This window comes from Dama dama, chromosome 9, assembly GCF_033118175.1.
Source record: "Dama dama isolate Ldn47 chromosome 9, ASM3311817v1, whole genome shotgun sequence".
In the NCBI taxonomy this organism is placed as follows: domain Eukaryota; kingdom Metazoa; phylum Chordata; class Mammalia; order Artiodactyla; family Cervidae; genus Dama; species Dama dama.
In genome coordinates, this window is record NC_083689.1 from 33,288,989 (window position 1) to 33,309,765 (window position 20,777).

A 20,777-nucleotide genomic window follows, 5' to 3' on the forward strand; every position below is an offset into this window, starting at 1 on the left:
AGCGAGCTTACGTCACTGCCAGCAGTTACAGCAGTTACCGTAATGACGCTACTTTAGTTTACAAAGCGTGAAACCTGGGCTGCCGTCAGGACAATTTTAGTTGATTTTAGAGTTCAGACTTAAATCATTATTTTTCCAGGATTTAACTTCTAAGCAGTATTGACACTGGTGGCCTGAACAGAGCTAGCTTTTTTGTTTTCTAAATTTATATTGATGTATTTCCCAGGTTTTGTCTAGGACGAAAACCAGAGAATACATTACATTCACTTTCCTTACTGGGGAAGTTCGGGAAGGGTTTGAAAACTGCAGTAGTGCGCCTGCGCGGTTGGTCTCCACCAAATCGCCCGCTTTCCCCGGTCCGGCTAGCAGGGGGCGCTGTGAGGCAACGGCCAGTCTTTTCTTCAGGGCTCTGGAACGTAGCGTAAAAAGGGTAAGAGGTGAGGCGGGCTGAAGGGCGTTCTATCCTCGACTGCCCTGATCTCTATCACCCTTTGTCCTCCAGCCTCCCCGGGGCGCTGGGCCTGCGGGCCTGGTTGCTAGGCGGAAGCGGGGAACTGCGGCGGCCGCGGCGGCAGCAACCGGGGTGTTTGAAAAGCTTTTACGCAGGCGGCAAAAGGTCCTCTGGCGGCGGGCTCGCGTCTCCCTGAGGACAGGCCGGGCCGGGTGGCCGACCGGCTTTTGCCTGAGTCGGGACCGGGTTGCGGTTGGACTGGCGGCCCCGGGCCGGGGAGCCGGGCGCGCTGCAGGCCGACCGCCGAGCGGGATCCGGGTGTCCAGGGCTGTGGGCGGGCGGCAGAAGCCTCGCCGGGGGTTCTGCCTGGGGTCGCAGGCTGCCCGCCACTCACCCGGGCCCCTCTTTCTCCCAGCAGACCCCCGCCTACCGGCCGCCGACTGCGACCATGGTCTCCAAGTCCGACCAGCTGCTCATCGTCGTGTCCATCCTAGAAGGTGAGCGACCGGGAACTTGGTGTTTGCAGTTGCTGCGCTCTAAATATTAACGGAGTAACGTGGGACTGGGACCGAGGCTTTGTTATCCTGAAGAACCCTGTCATCTTCGCCGGTGCAGTCCTCAGAGGCTTGTTTGAAGTTGTATGCTGTAAGGTCTGTTGGGCAGTTGATTTAAAAGTCCCCCAGGGGAGTGGGAGTATGGGAGGTATTAAGGGTAGGTGTTATTTAGCGTGATTAGCCGTAGACCCAGAGAATGGTGGAGAAGGTTTCCATCAGAAGCAGCATATCGATGCTGCTTACAATATGAGCTGAAATAGTACCTGGAAAGCAGGTTCTGCTCAGCGTCCTCCTGGTATCAGTGTTGAGAACTTTGCTCTGACTCAAATACATATTTCTTGCATTTTTCAGAAGTGTTTATGTGTTCTTGCATTTTCAGATGTCTTTGTGGGGGCCCTTCCGTTTACAGGTCTCTACTGGGTGCTTAGAGGACTTAAGTTGTCAAGAGGGTCTATTGCACATGCCCGGAAGTTGGGTTTGTTTGGAGACTAGCTGAGTGTCAGGCACTGTGCTGGGAATGAAAACACAACAGACCTGGTTCCAAAAACTACCGGTGTAGCCCGGAGAACAAGAAATTCTTATCAAGGTGTGGAAGAAGGAATGATCACCTCTGTCTGGGGAAGCTGGGAACGTTTTCCCAAAGGAGATGCCGTTTATTTTAGTCCTAAAGAATGATTAAAAGTTTGTCGGGGGAGAAAAAAGGAAGGAAGGGCATTCCAGGCAAAGGGAAGCGCCAGTGGTGTTTAAGGGATAGTCAAGCCAGACATCTTCTTTGCTTGAATTCAGTGTGGTTGGAGAACAGGAAAGTGGAGGATATAGGAGTTGATGGGTAAATTGAGGTTAGGTTTTGAATAATAGGACAAGAAGGAGTCATCTTGAACGGTGAGAGGAATGGCTGGGGACCCCTGCCCTTCAGGGGAGGTGTCTCATGGAGGCCTGACACTCTTTGGGAGGTGAGAGGGAAGAAAAGATAAAACTAGTCTTTTAATTTTGGAGGAGAGGATGGGCCGGAATCCATAGTGTTGGGGAAGATTTTAGCTGTTAGGTTACTGACTGTTTAAAGACATAGGACTAAAATCCTCTTCTAATTTGGTGAACAAAAACTTTTGGACTGTGGCCCATGCTATGAGGTAACAGAAATGTAAGGCACTCTCTTTCCCTTCAAGGTTGTAGGGTTCTGTCTCCTTCGGGAGGTCAAGGTAATGTGCAGGACATAGTATGTTGGGATGTAATGTAGATAAAGTAAAAATAAATAATACAGGCTGTAAACACAGGTTTGGGAGGTGGATGAGGTTGATGGCTGAAGTGCCTTGGTTGGTAGGTAATCAAGGATAGAAGAGTCATTCCAGGCAATTAGACAGCTCAGACCACTGTGGGATTGAGTATGGTGGTTTCCAGAGAACCTGGAATTGGGAAGGTCAGTTAGGTGTTGCTATAAACATATGCAGTCCTCCAAGCCGTTCCTCCTCTTGTGTTTGTATTTTCATTCATTGTAACCACGCTGTTGCTTCAAGCCAAGACCCTGGGAGTCTTCGTCTTCCTGGGTTCCTTCTCCATCCCCAACATCCAGATGGTCACCAAGTGTTGATTTTATTTTAAAAATAATAGTAGGTGCTTTATATAACTTTTTTTAAAATGTAAGCTTTTAAATGAACGAGTTTCCATTGTGGGTGCCTTGCTGTGGGCTGTCATTATCCCCCTAATCTACTGTAGTAATCTTCTCAGTAGTCTGTTTGATAAATCTTTTCAGAAAACACTGTCCACCTTACTGGCAGGGGTAACTTCTGAAATGCCAAGCTAAGTTTCTTAAAGTCCTTTGATGTGCTGAGGGATAAGGTCTTGCTTAGAGTGGCATACATGGCCCTTTAGGGTAGACTTGTGACCTACCTTTTCAGCCTTCTCTTTCCTGCTGTGTGTATTCATATGTTCCTGGTCCTTCAGCTGTTTGAACTGCTTGCAATTTCTTGGCTATGCTTCTAGAAGTGCTCTTTACTCAAAAGAAGATCACTGGGCCTCTACCATGAGCAAACTTTGGCCCAAGTACTAGATTCCAGGGATGAGAATGACAAGGGTTTCTGATTTCAAGGTCGTCTTTGTCTTTGGGACGAGGCAGGCACCTGTTGTTCCCGTACTTATCCTCAGTTTTCAAGCTAATTGGAAGTTGTGGTTAGGATAGCCTTTAAATATAGGGGTGTTTTTGGACACATGTGAAATTCATTTGTGAAACTTAGTGATTGGTTAGAGCAGCCAACAGTGATGTCCCGTGAGAGGCCCCTGAGTTCTAATGGGGAGAGCCATGCCCAGCGTGGCAAGGCTCTTCATAGGGAGTTTCAAATGAGGACTTTAGGTTGACACTCACAGGTTTGCAATCACGGTCTTTATGACCAGCTTAATTCCTTTTAAGCAGCTTGAACCAGGGTGAGTAGCAGGAGGGATGCACTTATTTAACAGTGGTTAAACTCCGCTCACTGAACCCCCTCACCAGACCTGCAGACACATTGGCTGTAAGATGCTTAGTGCTTATTTCTTCTTTAGTGTTTTGTTTTCACTGTGTTAAGTCTGTTTCCACTGGACCCTCAACTCTTCAAGAACACATACTCTGTTTTCTTCCTTTTGCATCCCATTTTCTGGCATAAACCGAACTCTGAATATGTCTTCAGCAAACTGAAGGAATGAAGTCTGTCAGTACAAATGAACAGTAATGCAGAGAGAATATTTTACTATTTCTTGATAGTGTATAACATTGTCATTGAAAATAACATGAATGAATGAACGTGTTTATTTTCCTTTGGCTAATTTGTAAAGTATCCTTTACTGTGTTGTGTTAGTTCAGTTGCTCAGTCGTGTCTGACTCTTTGTGACCCCATGGACTGCAGCACGCCAGGCCTGCCTGTCCATTGCCAACTCCCAGAGTTGACTCAAACTCATGTCTATTGAGTCCAGGATGCCATCCAACCATCTCATCCTCTGTCGTCCCCTTCTCCTTCCGCCTTCAATCTTTCCTAGCATCAGGGTCTTTTCAAATGAGTCAGTTCTTCGCATCAGGTGGCCAAAGTATTGGAGTTTCAACTTCTGCATCAGTCCTTCCAATGAATATTCAGGACTGATTTCCTTTAGGATGGACTGTTTGGATCTCCTTGCAGAGACTCTCAAGAGTCTCCTCCAACACTACAGTTCAAAAGCGTCAATTCTTCAGTGCTCAGCTTTCTGTATAGTCCAACTCTCACATCCATACATGGCTACTGGAAAAACCACAGATTTGACTAGATGGACCTTTGTTGGCAAAGGAATGTCTCTGCTTTATAACTTTTCTTCCAAGGAGTAAGCATCTTTTAATTTATGACTGCAGTCACCATCTGCAGTGATTTTGGAGCCCAAAAAATAAAGTCTGTCACTGTTTCCACTGTTTCCCCATCTATTTGCCATGAGGTGATGGGACCAGATGCCATGATCTTAGTTTTCTGAATGTTGAGTTTTAAGCCAACTTTTTCACTTTCCTCTTTCAACTTTCATCAAGAGGCACTTTAGTTCTTCTTTGCTTTCTGCCGTAAGCCGTAAGGGTGGTATCATCTGCATATCTGGAGAAGGAAATGGCAACCCACTCCAGTACTCTTGCCTGGAAAATCCCATGGATGGAGGAGCCTGGTAGGCTGCAGTCCATGGGGTTGCACAGAATCGGACACAACTGAAGCTACTTAGCAGCAGCAGCATCTGCATATCTGAGGTTATTGATATTTCTCCCGACAATCTTGATTCCACCCTGTGCTTCATCCAGCCCAGCGTTTCTCATGATGTACTGTGCATATAAGTTAAATAAGCAGGCTGACAATATACAGCCTTGATGTACTCCTTTTCCTATTTGGAACCAGTCTGTTGTTCCATGTCCAGTTCTAACTTGCTTCCTGACCTGCATACAGGTTTCTCAAGAGGCAGGTCAGGTGGTCTGGTATTTCCATCCCTTGAAGAATTTTCTACTGTTTTTTTGTGGTCCACACAATCAAAGGCTTTGGCATAGTCAATAAAGCAGAAGTAGATGTTTTTCTGGAACTCTCTTGCTTTTCGATGACCCAGCGGATGTTGGCAATTTGATCTCTGGTTCCTCTGCCTTTTCTAAATCCAGCTTGAACATCTAGAAGTTCATGGTTCACGTACTGTTGAAGCCTGGCTTGGAGAATTTTGAGCATTACTTGGCTAGCGTGTGAGATGAGTGCAATTGTGCAGTAGTTTGAGCATTCTTTGGCGTTGCCTTTCTTTGGGATTGGAATGAAAGGTGACCTTCTCCAGTCCTGTAGACACTGCTGAGTTTTTCAAATTTGCTGGCATATTGAGTGCAGTACTTTCACAACTTCATCGTTTAGGATTTGAAATAACTCAACTGGAATTCTATCGCCTCCACTAGCTTTGTTTGTAGTGATGCTTCCTAAGGCCCATTTGACTTCGCATTCCAGGATGTCTGACTCTAGGTGAGTGATCACACCATTGTGATTATCTGGGTCATGAAGATCTTTTTTGTATAGTTCTGTGTATTCTTGCCACCTTTTCTCAATGGCTTCTGCTTCTGTTAGGTCCATACCATCTCTAATTTTCTTGAAGAGATCTCTAGACAGTTCCCATTCTATTGTTTTCCTCTATTTCTTTGCATTGCTCGCTGAGGAAGGGTTTCTTATCTCTCCTTGCTATTCTTTGGAACTCTGCATTGATATGGGTATATCTTTCCTTTTCTCCTTTGCTTTTCGCTTCTCTTTTCACAGCTATTTGTAAGGCCTCCTCAGACAACCATTTTGCTGTTTTGCATTTCTTTTCCTTGGGGATGGTCTTGATCCCTGCCTCCTCTATAATGTAATGAACCTCCATCCATAGTTCTTCAGGAACTCTATCAGATCTAATCCCTTGAATCTATTTGTCACTTCCACTGTATAATCGTAAGGGATTTGATTTAGGTCATAACTGAATGGTCTAGTGGTTTTCCCTACTTTCTTCAATTTAAGTCTGAACTTGGCAATAAGGAGTCCATGGTCTGTGCCACAGTCTTGTTTTTGCTGACTGTATGGAACTTCTCCATCTTTGGCTGCAGAGCATATAATCAATCTGATCTTGGTATTGACCATCTGGTAATGTCCCTGTGTAGAGTCTTCTCTTGTGTTGTTGGAAGAGGGTGTTTGCTATGACCAGTGTGTTCTCTTGGCAAAACTCTGTTAGCCTTTGCCCTGCTTCATTTTGTACTTCAAGGCCAAATTTGCCTGTTACTCCAGGTATTTCTTGACTTCCTACGTTTGCATTCCAGTCCCCTATAATGAAAAAGACATCTTTTTTGGGTGTTAGTTCTAGAAGGTCTTGTAGGTCTTCAAAGAACCATTCAACTTCAGCTTGTTTAGCATTACTGGTTGGGGCATAGACTTGGATTACTGTGATATTGAATGGTTTGCTTTGGAAACGAACAGAGATCATTCTGTCATTTTTGAGATTGCATCCAAGTACTGCAGTTTGGACTCTTGTTGACGATGATGGTTACTCCATTTCTTCTGAGGGATTCAGGGATTCTTGCCCAGAGTAGTAGATGTATTTGTCCTCTGAGTTAAATTCACCCATTCCAGTCCATTTTAATTCTCTGATTACTAAAATGTGGATGTTCACTCTTGCCATCTCCTGTTTGACCACCTCCAATTTGCCTTGATTCATGGACCTAACATTCCAGGTTCCTATGCAATATTGCTCTTTACAGCATTGGACTTTACTTCTATCACCAGTCACATCCACAGCTGGGTGGTGTTTTTGCTTTGGCTCCATTCCTTCATTCTGGAGTTATTTCTCCACTGATCTCCAGTAACATGTTGGGCATCTACTGACCTGGGTAGTTCATCTTTCAGAGTCCTATCATTTTGCCTTTTCCTACCGTTCATGGGGTTCTCAAGGCAAGAATACTGAAGTGTTTTGCCATTCCCTTCTCCAGTGGACCACATTTTGTCAGAACTCTCCACCGTGACCTGTTCGTCTTGGGTGGCCCTACACAGCATGGTTCTTGGTTTCATTGAGTTAGACAAGGCTGTGGTCCATCTGATCAGATTGATCCTGTTACTGTGTTAACAGGAAAATTAAGATGCAGGTAAATTTGATTTTGTTAATTTGATTATTTTTTAACTCTCTAGACAACCTGTTCTATATTATATACTGGTATTTGTTGTTGTTCAGTTGCTCTGTCCTTTCTGACTCTTTATGACCCCATGGAGTGCAGCATGACAAGCTTCCATGTCCTTCACTATCTCCCAGAATTTGCTCAGACTTATTACCATTGAGTCAATGATGCCATCCAACAATCTTGTCCTCTGTTGCCCCCTACTTCTCCTGCCCTCAATCTTTCCCAGCATCAGGGAGTCACCTCTTCATTTCAGATGGCGAAGGAACTGGAGCTTCAGCATCAGTCCTTCTAATGAATATTTAGGGTTGATTTCCTCTAGGATTGACTGCTTTGATCTCATTGCTGTCCAAAGCACTCTCAAGAGTCTTCTCCAGCACCACAGTTGGAAAGCATCAGTTCTTTGGTGCTCAGCCTTCTCTCCAACTCTCACATCCATACTTGACTACTGGAAAAACTATAGGTTTGACTATATGGACCTTTGTTGGCAAAGTGATGTTTCTGCTTTTTAATATGCTGTCTAAGTTTGTCATCGGTTTTCTTCCAAGGAACAAGCATCTTTTAATTTTGTGGCTGCAGTCTCTGTCCACAGTGATTTTAGTAACATCTAAAGTGGGTATAATCACATTTTTAACAGTTTAATTTTGAATGTCATTGAGATCATTGCTGCTCCAAGTGTGAACCAAGAACAACACCATTGACATCTCCTGGGATCTTGTTAGAAATGCAGAATCCTGGGCCCATCCCAGACCAGTTGAACCAGAATCTACATTTTAACAGGACCTTGGGTGATTCATTGCACATTAATGTTAGAGAAGCACTAATTTATTAATCACGGCTTTCAGTTTGACTAATGTGTTTATGAATAATGAATTTGAGTATATATGTGAGTATGTGCTTCTGCTGCTGCTAAATCACTTCAGTTGTGTCCGACTCTTAGCGACCCCATGGACTGCAGCCCACCAGGTTCCTCCATCCATGGGATTTTTCAGGCAAGAGTACTGGAGTGGGGTGCCATTGCCTTCTCTGGAATATGTGCTAGTGAGTTAGTTTATGGAATACATGATAAGTTAACCACTGTTAACATGTCAGTTTTTAAAACTTAGGTGCCAGGTGACCATATTTGATTTTTGTAAACTTCCAGTTAACCTGTACAGTCTTTTTTTCCCTAGGTCGCCATTTCCCCAAACGTCCAAAACATATGCTTATAGTAGAAGCGAAGTTTGATGGAGAGCAGTTGGCTACTGATCCTGTGGACCATACAGACCAGCCGGAATTTGCTACTGAGTTAGCCTGGGAGATTGACAGGAAAGCACTTCATCAGCACAGGTGACTGTTATTTCCAGTCTGTTCAGCTCTTGTTTCAGTTTGTGAGGTGTGTGTGCACGGACATGTGTGCACGCTCGAAGGTGCTGTGCTGTGTTTAGTCACTCAGTCGTGTCCAGCTCTTTCTGACCTTATGGACTGTAGCCCACCAGTCTCCTCTGTCATGGGGATTCTCCAGGCAAGAATACTGGAGTGGGTTGCCATGCCCTCCAGGGGATCTTCCCAACCCCAGGGATCAAACCGGGGTCTCCTGCATTGCAGGTGGATTCTTTACCATCTGAGCCACGAGGGAAGCCCAAGAATACTGGAGTGGGTAGCCTACCCCTTCTCCAAGGGATCTTCCTGACCCAGGAATTGAACTGGGGTCTCCTGCATTGCTGGTGGGTTCTTTGCCAGCTGAGCTACTGTGTGTATATATATGTATACACACAAATGTCTTGATAGGCTTCCCTGGTAGCTCAGGTGGTAAACAGTCCGCCTGCAGTGCAGGAAACCTGGGTTTGATTGGGAAGATCCCCTATTAGTCCATGAATTTCTTTGAAATGGTATTAAATTCCTAGAGGATACGAGAATTTTGCATTTCATCTCGGTGACTTCTGGAATATCTGCTCAGTGTCTTCATATTGAGATATTAGTGCCTGCGTTGATGTTTGTGTATACGATTGTGTTAGTATAAAGTGGCACCGCTCTGTGTTTCGTGGACTGAGACAGTAACACAGATAAATACATACATGATGACTTTTGTGCCCAGTGCAGGGATCTCAGTCATTCCATTAGATGATGGCAGTGATGGTGAACCCCAGTCAGCTTACTGTATGTGTAGGGGTTCCAGAATCAAGCTCCTGCTTACATGACCTTATCATGTATTACACTGAATTGTTTTTAACTTAATTTTAATAATTTACAATGTTATAACATTTAATTCTTAAGCTTCTTTCTTTTTTTTTTTTTTTTTTAGCAACAAAAAGAGCTACAAGCATATAAGTAGGGACTCCCTGGCTATACAGTTAAGACTGCCTTCCAGTGTAATGGTGCAGGTTCCATCCCTGGTCTGGGAGCTAAGATGCCACATGCCTCAGGGCCATAAAACTAAAACATTAAACAGAAGCAATGTTGTAACAGATTCAATAAAGATTTCTTTTGTCTACATAAAAAAATCTGTATAAAAAAAACAAGCATATATATGTGTATTCGAAACTTTATGTGTGTAAGTCTAAGAAAAACAATTTAAAATCAGTCTTGAGGATTAATGGTAATTTTTGACTTTGAAAGCATTCTGTGTATCACAGAAGCTTGAGAAACATTGACCTAGATGTTAGCTTCTTGGATGAGAGAGACTTAAAGTTGTTTTTTTTTTTTTACATGTTTTGTGTATTAGTTGGTATATAGATAAGTAGACATAATTAATAGTTCATGCCAGTTGAGTTTTTTAGAAAGTACAGAAAAGATATAGGTTATCCAACAAAATAATAGTTGTCTTGAATAGTAGTAAGTAGCTTTTTCAAAGCTAATAGAAAGTTCAGTATTAAGCAAAAGTGATTTTATTTATCACATGAATTGTTACGTTACAGGCTACAGCGTACTCCTATCAAACTGCAGTGTTTTGCCTTGGATCCTTTAACTTCAGCCAGAGAAACTATTGGTTACGTTGTTCTCGACTTAAGAACTGCTCAAGAAACGAAGCAGGTACTGACCTTTTGATGTTTTGTTACTGACTCTGTCAAACAGTTTGTTATTTTCAGTAGATAAGAGATTGATGGAAAGGACATGGACTATTAAACCTGATAGATCATGGCTCGTACCATGGTATATGGTATGGTAGTTCTTAGTTCTTAAAGTGAATTTGGCATAGAAAATCCTGACCTTCTGATCCTTCCTTTGACCTAGATCTATCTCTCAAAGAAACTTCTGAGTTCAAATCTGTGTTCAAGTTGCTATCACCTTTACGTTTAACATGTTCAGCTCCTGCTGAACCTTCAAAGTGCTCCTCTTATAGAGTTCCTTGCTTCAGTGATGGTCACTGCTCTCCTTCTGGATGTCTTCCTTGACACTCCCCTTTCCTGGCCTCCAGAGCCAACCTTTTCCAGTTGGTTTTCCCTCCTGATTCATGTAATGTCCCACGTTTCATGCTGCCATCTCAAACTGAAGCCACTTACCCAGGCTGTCATGTTGTTCAGGCACTAAATCGTGTCCAACTCTTTGCGAGCCCATGGACTGCAGCACACCAGGCTTCCCTGTCCTTCATTATCGCCCAGAGTTTGCTCAGATTCATGTCTACTGAGTCGGTGATGCTCTCTAACCATTTCATCCTCTGCTGCTCTCTTCTCTTTTTGCCTTCAATTGTTCCCAGCATCATGGTCTTTTCCAGTGAGTCATCTCTTCACATCATGTGGCCACAGTATTGGAGCTTCAGTTTCAGCTCAGTCCTTCCAGTGAATATTCAGGGTTTATTTCCTTTAGGATTGACTGGTTTGATCTCTCTGCAGTCCAACTGCAAGAGTCCAACTGCAATAGGACTCTCTGTTTATTTAACTTACATGCAGAGTACATTATGTGAAATGCCAGACTGGATGAATCACAAGCTGGAATCAAGACTGACATGAGAAATATCAACAACCTCATAGCTTTGGGTATATGGACCTTTATTGTCAAAGTGATGTCTCTACTTTTTAATACACTGTCAAGGTTTGTCATTCCTTTCCTTCCAAAGAGCAAGCATCTTTTAATTTCACAGCTGCAGTCACCTTCCTCAGTGATTTTGTAGCCCAAGAAAGTAAAGTCTGTCACTGCTTCCATTTTTTTCCCCTTCTGTTTGCCGTGAATACCATGATTTTTGCTTTTTGAATGTTGAGAGTTAAGCCAGCTTTTTCACTCTTCCCTTTTACCCTCATCAAGAGGCTTTTTAGTTCTTCTCTTTCTGCCATTAGAGTGGTATCATCTGCATGTCTGAGGTTGTTGATATTTCTCATGTCAGTCTTGATTCCAGCTTGTGATTCATCCAGTCTGGCATTTCACATAATGTACTCTGCATATAAGTTAAATAAACAGGGTGACAATTTACAGCCTTATTGTACTCCTTTCCTAGTTTTGAACCAGTCAGTTGTTCCCTGTAAGATTCTGACTGTTGCTTCTGAACCTGCATACAGGTTTCTCAGGAGACAGGTAAGGTGGTCTGGTATTTCCATCTCTTTAAGAATTTTCCAGTTTGTTATGATCCACACAGTCAAAGACTTTAGCCTGGTTAATGAAGCAGAGGTAGATTTTTTTCTGAAATTCCCTTGCTTTTTCTATGTTCCAGCAGATGTTGGCAATTTAATCTCTGGTTCCTCTGCCTTTTCTAAACCCAGCTTGTACGTCTGGAAGTTCTTGGTTCACATACTGCACAAGCCTTGCTTGAAGGATTTTGAACATAACCTTACTAGCATGTGAAATGAATGCAATTATACCCTAGTTTGTACATTCTTTGGCACTGCCTTTCTTTGGGGTTGTAATGAAAACTGACCTTTCTTGGTCCTGTGGCCACTGCTGAGTTTTCCAAATTTGCTGACATATTGAGTGCAGCACTTTAACAGCATCATCTTTTAGGAATTGAAATAGCTCAGCTGGAATTCCATCACCTCCACTAGCCTTGTTTGTAGTGTTGCTTCCTAAGGCCCACTTGACTTTAGACTCCAGCATGTCAGGCTCTAGGTGAGTGACCACACCATCGTGGTTATCTGGGTCACTAAGAATTTTTTGTATTTTTCTTCTGTGTATTCTTGTCACTTCTTGTAAATCTCTTCTGCTTCTGTTAGGTCCTTACTGTCTTGTCATTTATCGTGCCCATCCTTGCATGAAATGTGCCCTTGGTATCTCTGATTTTCTTGAAGAGATCCCTAGTCTTTCCCATTCTGTTGTTTTCCTCTACTTTTTGCATGGTTCATTTAAAGAAGCCCTTATCTCTCCTTGCTATTCTCTGGGAACTCTGCATTCAGTTGCGTATATCTTTCCCTTTCTTGATTTTTGCTTCTCTTCTTTCCTCGGCTATGTGTAAAGCCTCCTCAGACAAGCACTTTGCCTTCTTGCATTTCTTTTTCTTTGGGATAATTTTGGTCACTAACTCCTGTACAATGTTACGAACCTCAGTCCGTAGTCCTTCAGGCACTCTGTCAGATCTAATCCCTTGAATCTATTCATCGCCCCCACTGTATAATCAGAAGGGATTTGAACTGGGTCATACCTGAATGGCCTAGTGGTTTTCCCTACTTCTTTCAGTTTAAACCTGAATTTTGTCGGCTTTCATAGTAGCCTTCTAATTGGTGTCCTGGCTTCCTGCTCCTTGCATGCCTTTTGTATTATTTAAGAGTAAGGGAACTTCTTGTAACACACTTGTTATGTAAATAATATCCCCTTGGCAAGGTGGTAAAACCGCTCAGGGTCTTGATTATGCTTTTGTTATTGAAAATGCTTCTTAGGTCTTTTAAAATATCTTACAACTTTTTTTGTATGTTACTGACTTTAGAAGTTCTTAGTTTCAGTTTTTCTTAATGATAGTTTTTTGGTCCTACTTTCTTCAGAAAATAAAGTAAAAAAATATTCTCTTTTATTTTAAAGTCCTTGATGGATTTGGATCTTAAATTTTTCTTCACAGAATCCTCATTTATCTGTTACTGACATTTCTGCTCCTGGTAGAAAGATAAAGGCATACCTCATTTTTATTGCATTTCAGTTTATTGTACTTCACAGATATGCTTTTTTTTTTAAAAAAAAAAAAACCAATTGTGACAACTGGTTGTCAAGGAGATCTGTTGGAGCCGCTTTCCAGCAGCATTTGCTCACATTTTGGTAACTGGAATATTTCAAACATTTTCATCATTATATTTATTACAATGATCTGTGATCAGTGATCTCTGATGTTACTATTGTAAGGAGATTATGACTCACTGAAGGCTTAGCTGATGGTTAGCATTTTTTAGCAATAAAGTATTTTTTAAATAAGGTATGTACTTTTTTTTAGGCATAATGCTACTGCACAGTTAAACTACAGTATAGTGTAAACAGAACTTCTGTGTGCACTGGGAGACCCAAGAACTTTGCTGCAATAAGTCAGTTTATTGTGTTCGTCTGGGACCCACCCTGCAATATCTCCAAGAGTATGTGTGTAATTGCAAATAAGCCACTCAGTCTGGCCCAAATTTGGGGCTATTCAAAAGAAACTGAAATGCTTTAAAAGAGGACTTGTTTCTCCTCCATCTTTGGGTCACCTCTCTTCCCCCCAAGTCTTGAGAAAGGTTTTCCTTCTAGGCTTAGACCCAGAATACTTGTGTAGTTTCTTTGGTTAAAGAGAACATAATGCCTCTGAGAAGGAGGATGTCCAAGCCAAGCTCTTATCTCTAAATGCTCTTGGCATTGCTTTTACCTGGTTAGTTCTTTAGGGCAGTTAGTCTTCATATTGGTGAACAGAGTTAAGAAGGAATATTTCAAAAGTATGTTAGTTTTGGGAAAACTAAATATTGTCTTGCTTAATGTTTTCTGTTTGCCAGCAGAAATATTTGAAGTTGGATAGTAGAATATTTTAATTTCAGGGTAAATTGATTCTCTGTAAATAAACACAAACAGAAGAAACCAAATTTGTTTTTCTGAGTTAATACCAGAAAAATAAAATATATCGTAAATTCTGCGAGCAACTAAAAGTCTTTTTTTTTTAGGCTAATGCTTAAAGTTAGAAAATATCTGTCATAAATACAGCAACAAACTATGAGTTTTTGCCTTAAAAAAAACTTGGTTATGGATTTGAAAAAATACCTATGGTTTATTTCATCCTATTTTACCTATAAACATAGTTTGAATATAAAGCTGCAGTTTTTGGTTTTGATCATCAGTTCCTTCGCCTTTCTATTACAGTGTTCAGAGTAAGAATGCTGTTTATAGGTATTGAAATGGTGCCCCTGCACTAATGGTACATGTGATCATGGGCCATGAGATTCTGCAGGCTGATTTGGGTATTAGAATTCTTGCAGTTACTCTTGGGTTTGAGGAGAGAGGGTGGCTATGCAGGTATTTTAGGATTCCTCATTCTGTGAGAAAGCTTTTATATTTCAGTATCAGTCAAATACATGGCTCATAACCGAGAACGCTGCCATTAGACCTTACTTTAGTATTTTGTGTTTTTATTAACACTAAGCTTTTCTTTTCCTGATTTGATATAAACAGAACAAAGCAGAAATGTGGCAGGCAGAAAAGGTGTAACAGAAAAAGTGAAAAATTAGCAGTTAGAAATTGGAAAACTGATAGTCTTTGTTGTTATAAGGGATGAAGTGAGACAGACGATATAAGAATGAAGATAGAAAGAAATACACATACCTGTTGAAGCATAGGAATAAAAACAACCAAGGCAATCTAAACTTTTGCCTGCTTGTTTTTTTCAACAGGAAACTCAGTTAGCTTCCTAAGCAGGATTCATTTCTTTTGAGGAAAATGTGGAGGAAAAATACTTTAAAAGAGGAGGAAGTTCTGAGAAACTACAGGAAACGTATTTACAACCTTATAGAACATTTCCCACTACTGTTTATTTCCTGTTAACTATTAAGGAGCTTTGCTTTTTTTTGTTACTCTCTAGGCACCAAAATGGTACCAGTTGCTGAGTAATAAATACACCAAGTTCAAGTCTGAGATACAGATAAGCATTGCTTTGGAAACAGACACAAAGGCACCAGTGGACAGTTTTAAAGCAAAGGGAGCCCCTCCTCGTGATGGAAAAGGTTTGTGTATCATCTCTAAGGTTATTCTCTGCGATGTACACCTGTGGACTAGAATTTCAGGAAGGGAGGGGTGGAGGTATTATAGGGAGATAAATGCAAGGGTGTGAACTGATTTTACTCCAGAGCATCAGACAAATGCAACGTTGTTACGCATGAACACTTGTTTCTCTCTGCTGTTGTCTTCAAAAATTAGCAATAAGGAAAGATTGTGTTTTCATTGTTTGATATACAGCAGAATAAAGCAGAATTTTGTATTGTTTATAAAAATTGCTTCTTAGGAAAATTTTCTTCCTTAGATGAGTGCAGGGAAACCAAAAATGTCTTTATTGGTCTCTGTTAACTCAGCTATAGTTTAAGAAAACCTTCACTTTTTTCTTTATTTTTCATTTAATAAACTTTTGTTTTTTAAGAGCTTTTTTAGGTTCACAGCAAAATCAGGTGGGAAGTACTGAGTGTTCCCAAATACTACCCACCCCCCCACAGTCCTCCTCACCACTGTCAGCATCTCCCACCAGAGTGGTACATTTAGACAGTTGATGAACCCACACTGACACATCATTATCACTCAATGTCCATAATTTATATTAGGGTTTGTCCTTGGTATTGTACATCGTGTAGGTTTTGACAAATCTGTAATGACACCCATCGATGGTTGGAAGATCCTACAGAATAGTTTCATTGCCCTAAAGTTCTGTGTTCTGTTTGTTCATCCCTCCTCCCCCTCTAACCCTCGGCCACTACCGATCTTTTTACTGTCTCCATAGTTTTGCTTTTTCTAGAATGTTGTATTGTTGGGATCATGTAGCATGTGGCTTTTTCAGATTGGCTTCTGTCACTCAGTAATATGCATTTAGGTTTCTTCCGTGTCATTTTGTGGCTTGATAGGTCATTTCTTTTTAGAGCTGAATAATACGCCATTGTTTGGATGTACCAGTATTTATTTATCCACTCAAGCTATTGAAGGATATCTTAGTTGCTTCCAAGTTGGGGCTGTTAGGAATAGAGCTATTACAGACATCCTTGTGCAGGCTTTTGAATGGACCTGAGTTTTCAGTTCATTTGGGCAAATACCAGAGAGCGTGATTATTGGATCATATAGTAAAAGCATGCCAAGTTTTATTAATATAAGAAACTGCCAAACGGTAAGAGTGTATGGTAAGAATGTTTAATTTTGTAAGAAACCAACAAACTTGTCTTCTAAAGTGGGTGTGCCATTTTCCATTTCCACCAGCAGTGAATGGGAGTTTCTGTTGCTGCACATCTGTAACAGCATTTACTGTTGTCTGTGTTTTGGATTTTGTTCATTTTAATAGGATCTGTAACAGCATTTACTGTTGTCTGTGTTTTGGATTTTGTTCATTTTAATAGGTACATAGTGGTATCTCATTGTTTTTATTTGCAATTCTCTAGTGATAAATGATGTTAACATCTTTTCCTGTGCTTATTTGCCCTCTGTATATCTTCTTAAGTGAGGTGTCTGTTTAGGTTGTTTGCCCAGTTTTTAATTTTTTTTTTTTTGCATTGTAAGTGTTCTTTGTATATTTTGGATAATAGGTCTTTATCAAATGTCTTTTGCAAATATTTTTTCCATTCTGTGGCTTGTCTTCTTATTTGTTTGACATTGTCTTTAGCAGAGCAGAAGTTTTAAAATTTTAACAAAATCCTGCTCATCAATTCTTTCACGGATTGTACCTACAGTGTTGTATCTAAAAAATAATTCCATAACTATGGTGACCCAGGTTTTTCCTAGGATTTAGTAGGGTTTGTACTTTGGTCTTTTAGGATTTAGTAAAGGTTTCTACTTTACACTTAGATCTATGAACCATTTCGAGTTAACTTTTGTGAAGATTTTAAAGTCATACAGACCTTAAAATAAGTTTGTGTTCATATTTTTACACGTGGCTGTCCCGTTGTTCTAGCACCACTTGGTGAAAGACTGCTCCATTGTATTGTCTTTGCTACTTGGTCAAACATCAGTTGACAGTGTTTATGTCCGTCTGTTTCTGGGCTTTCTGTTTCATTGATCTGTGTGTGTTTCACGACTACCACACTGTCTTACTTACTGTAGCTTTGTAGTAAGTGTGTAGGTTGAGTAGTATTAGTCTAGCAACTTTGTTCTTCAATATTGAGGTGCCTATTCTGGGTCCTTTGCTTCTCCGTTGAAACTTTGGAATCATTTTGTCCTTATGCCCACAAAATAGCTTGTTGGAGTTTTGATTGGGATTGCACTGATTGTGAAGATCAAGTTGGAAGGACTGACATCTTGACAATATTGAATTGCTCTACTCATAAGCATAGAATTTGGCTTAATTTATTCAGTCCTTTGATGTTATTTATCACAGCTTTATAGTTCACCTTGTATAGATCTTCTGCATGTTTTGTTAGGCTTATTTCTAAGTATATAATTGTTTCGGGTGCTGATGTAAATGGTATCTTATTTTGATGGTATATTGAAACATTTTATTTGATGTTGGAGTAGATAGTTGATTTAAAAGTTTGTGTAACTTTCAGGTGTTAGAGCAAAGTGGTTCAGTTATACATATGCATATATCTGTTCTTTTTCAAATTATTTTCCCGTTTAGGTTATTACAGAATATTGAGTAGAGTTCCCTGTGCTATACAGTAGTTCCTTGTTGATCATCTGTTTTAAATATAGTGTGTTTATTTAAAATTTGGGATTTTAAATAACTCCACCTTATCCCAAATTCCCAGTTCACCTCTCCCTCCCACCTTTCCCCTGGTAAGCATGAGTCTATTTTTCTATGTGTGTGAGCGTTTTTGTTTGTAAATAAGTTCAGTTGTATCATTTTTTCAGTTTCTTCAATAAGGGGTATTATATATTAGTCTTTCTTTGTCTGACTTCACTTAGTATGGTAATCTCTATGTAGATCTCTACAAATAGCATTATTTCATTCTTTTTAATGGCTGAGTAATATTCCATTGCATGTACATACTCTATCTTTCTTTATCCATTAGTCTGTCAGTGGACATTGGGTTGCTTCCATGTCTTGGCTATTATAAATAGTGCTGCAGTGAACAGGGGGTGCATGGATATTTTCAAATTATGGTTTTCTCTGGACATATGCCCAGGAGTGGCTTCCCAGTGGTAAAGAATCCGCCTGCCTATTTAAGAGACACAAGAGACAAGGGTTTGATCTCTGGGTTGGAAGGGTCCCCTGGAGGAGGGCATGGCAACCCACTGCAGTATTCTTGCCTGGAGGATCCCATGGACAGAGGAGGCTGGCGGGCTGCAGTCCATGGGGTTGCAGAGAGATGGTCATGACTGAAGCACATTAACACGCACATAGGTACACACGTGTGCCCAGGAGTGGGATTGCCGCATCATGTGGTAGCTCTACCTTAGTCTTTTAAGGAGTCTCCATACTGTTCTCCATAGTGGCTGTATTATTTAACATTCCTATGAAAACACTGTAGAAGGGTTCCCTTTTCTCTACACCCTCTCCAGCGTTTATTGTTTATAGACTTTTTTAAAATTTATTTTTTTTATTGAAGGATAATTTCTTTACAGAATTTTGTTGTTCTCTGTCAAACCTCAACATGAATCAGCAATGGGTGTATATATATACCCCCTCCCTTTTGAACCCCTCTCCCATCTCCCTCCCCATCCCGCCCCTCTAGGCTGATACAGAGCCCTTGTTTGAGTTTCTTGAGCCATACAGCAAATTCCCGTTGGCTGTCTATTTACAGATGATAATGTAAGTTTCCATGTTACTCTTTCCATACATCTCACCCTCTCCTCCCCTCTCCCCCGGTGCACAAATCTATTCTCTGTGTCTGTTTCTCCACTGCTTCCCTGAAAATAAGTCCTTCAGTACCATTCTTCTAGATTCTGTATATATGTGTTAAGTTCAGTTCAGTCACTCAGTTGTGTCTCTGTGACCCCATGGACTGCAGCATGCCAGGCTTCCCTGTCTATCACCAATTCCCAGAGCTTACTCAAACTCATGTCCATTGAGTTGGTGATGCCATCCTACCATCTCATCCTCTGTTGTCCCCTTCTTCTTCCGCCTTCAATCTTTCCCAGCATCAGGGTCTTTTCCAATAAGTCAGTTCTTCACATCAGGTGGCCAAAGTATTGGAGTTTCAACTTCAGCATCAGTCCTTCCAATGAATATTCAGGACTGATTTCCTGTAGGATGGACTGGGTGTATCTCCTTGCAGTCCAAGGGATGCTCAAGAGTCTTCTGCAACACCACAGTTTAAAAGCATCAGTTCTTCAGCACTCATCTTTCTTTATAGTCCAACTCTCACATCCATACATGACTACTGGAAAAACCATAGCTGTGACTAGATGGACCTTTGTTGGCAAAGTAATGTCTCTGCTTTTTAATAAGCTGTCTAGGTTGCTCATATCTTTCCTTCCAAGCAGCAAGCGTCTGTTAATTTCATGGCTGCAGTCCCCATATGCGGTGATTTTGTAGCCCAAAAAAATAAAGTCTGTCACTATTTCCACTGTTTCTCCATCTATTTGCCATGAAGTGATGGGACCAGATGCCATGATCTTAGTTTTCTGAATGTTGAGTTTTAAGTCAACTTTTTCACTCTCTTCTTTCACTTTCATTGAGAGGCTGTTTAGTTCTCCTTCGCTTTCTGCCTTAAGGGTGGTGTCATCTGCATATCTGAGGTTATTGATATTTCTCCTGGCAGTCTTGATTCCAGGTTGTGCTTCATCGAGCCAAGAGTTTCTCATGATGTACTCTGCATATAAGTTAAATAAGCAGGGTGACAATATACAGCTTTGAGGTACTCCTTTCCCTATTTGGAACCAGTCTGTCTTTCCATGTCCAGTTCTAAGTGTTATATATGCACTAGGATATGATATTTATCTTTCTATTTTTTGACTCACTTCACTCTGTATAATAGGTTCTAAGTTCATCCATCTCATCAGAACTGACTCAAATGCATTCCTTTTTATGGCTGCATAATATTCCATTGTGTATATGTATCACAACTTCTTTATCCATTCATCTGTCCATGGACATCTACATTACTTCTGTGTTCTAGCTGTGGTAAATAGTGCTGCAGTGAACAATGGGATACATGTGTCCTTTTCAGTTTTGGTTTCCTCAGGGTATATGCCTAGGAGTGGGATTGCTGGGTCATGTGGTTTTATTCCTAGTGTTTTAAGGAATCTTCACACCATCTTCCATAGTGGCTGTATCAATTTGCATTCCCACCAACAGTGCAAGAGCGTCCCCTTTCCTCCACACCCTCTCCAGCATTATTGTTTGTAGACTTGGCCATTCTGACCAGTGTGAGGTGATATCTCATTGTGGTTTTGATTTGCATTTCTCTAATAATGAGTGATGTTGAGCATCTTTTCATGTGTTTGTTAGCCATCTGTATGTCTTCTTTGGAGAAATGTCTGTTTGTCTTTTTCCCACTTTTTGATTGGGTTGTTTGTTTTCTTGGCATGGAGTTATGTAAGCTGCTTGTATATTTTAGAAATTAATTCTTTGTCAGTTGTTTCATTTGCTATTTTTATCTCCCATTCTGAGGGTTGTCTTTTCATCTTGCTTATAGTTTCCTTTGCTGTGCGAAAGCTTTTAAGT

General features: G+C 41.0%; 1 protein-coding gene across 3 annotated transcripts in view; it reads left to right on the top strand.

Annotated features, from left to right (window-relative positions):
- The first annotated feature begins 487 nt into the window (after positions 1–487).
- The window catches only part of CEP120 (centrosomal protein 120), an 81,606-nt gene continuing 61,316 nt past the window's right edge, over positions 488–20,777 (top strand). Inside the window, exons 1-5 of one of the 3 annotated variants that reach the window (XM_061150904.1) lie at positions 488–616; positions 870–948; positions 8,311–8,467; positions 10,036–10,150; positions 15,063–15,204. In XM_061150904.1, the coding sequence (XP_061006887.1) occupies positions 900–948; positions 8,311–8,467; positions 10,036–10,150; positions 15,063–15,204 (463 nt within the window). In that variant the 5' untranslated portion in view covers positions 488–616; positions 870–899. The other 2 variants (XM_061150905.1, XM_061150907.1) reach the window with 2 other exon arrangements.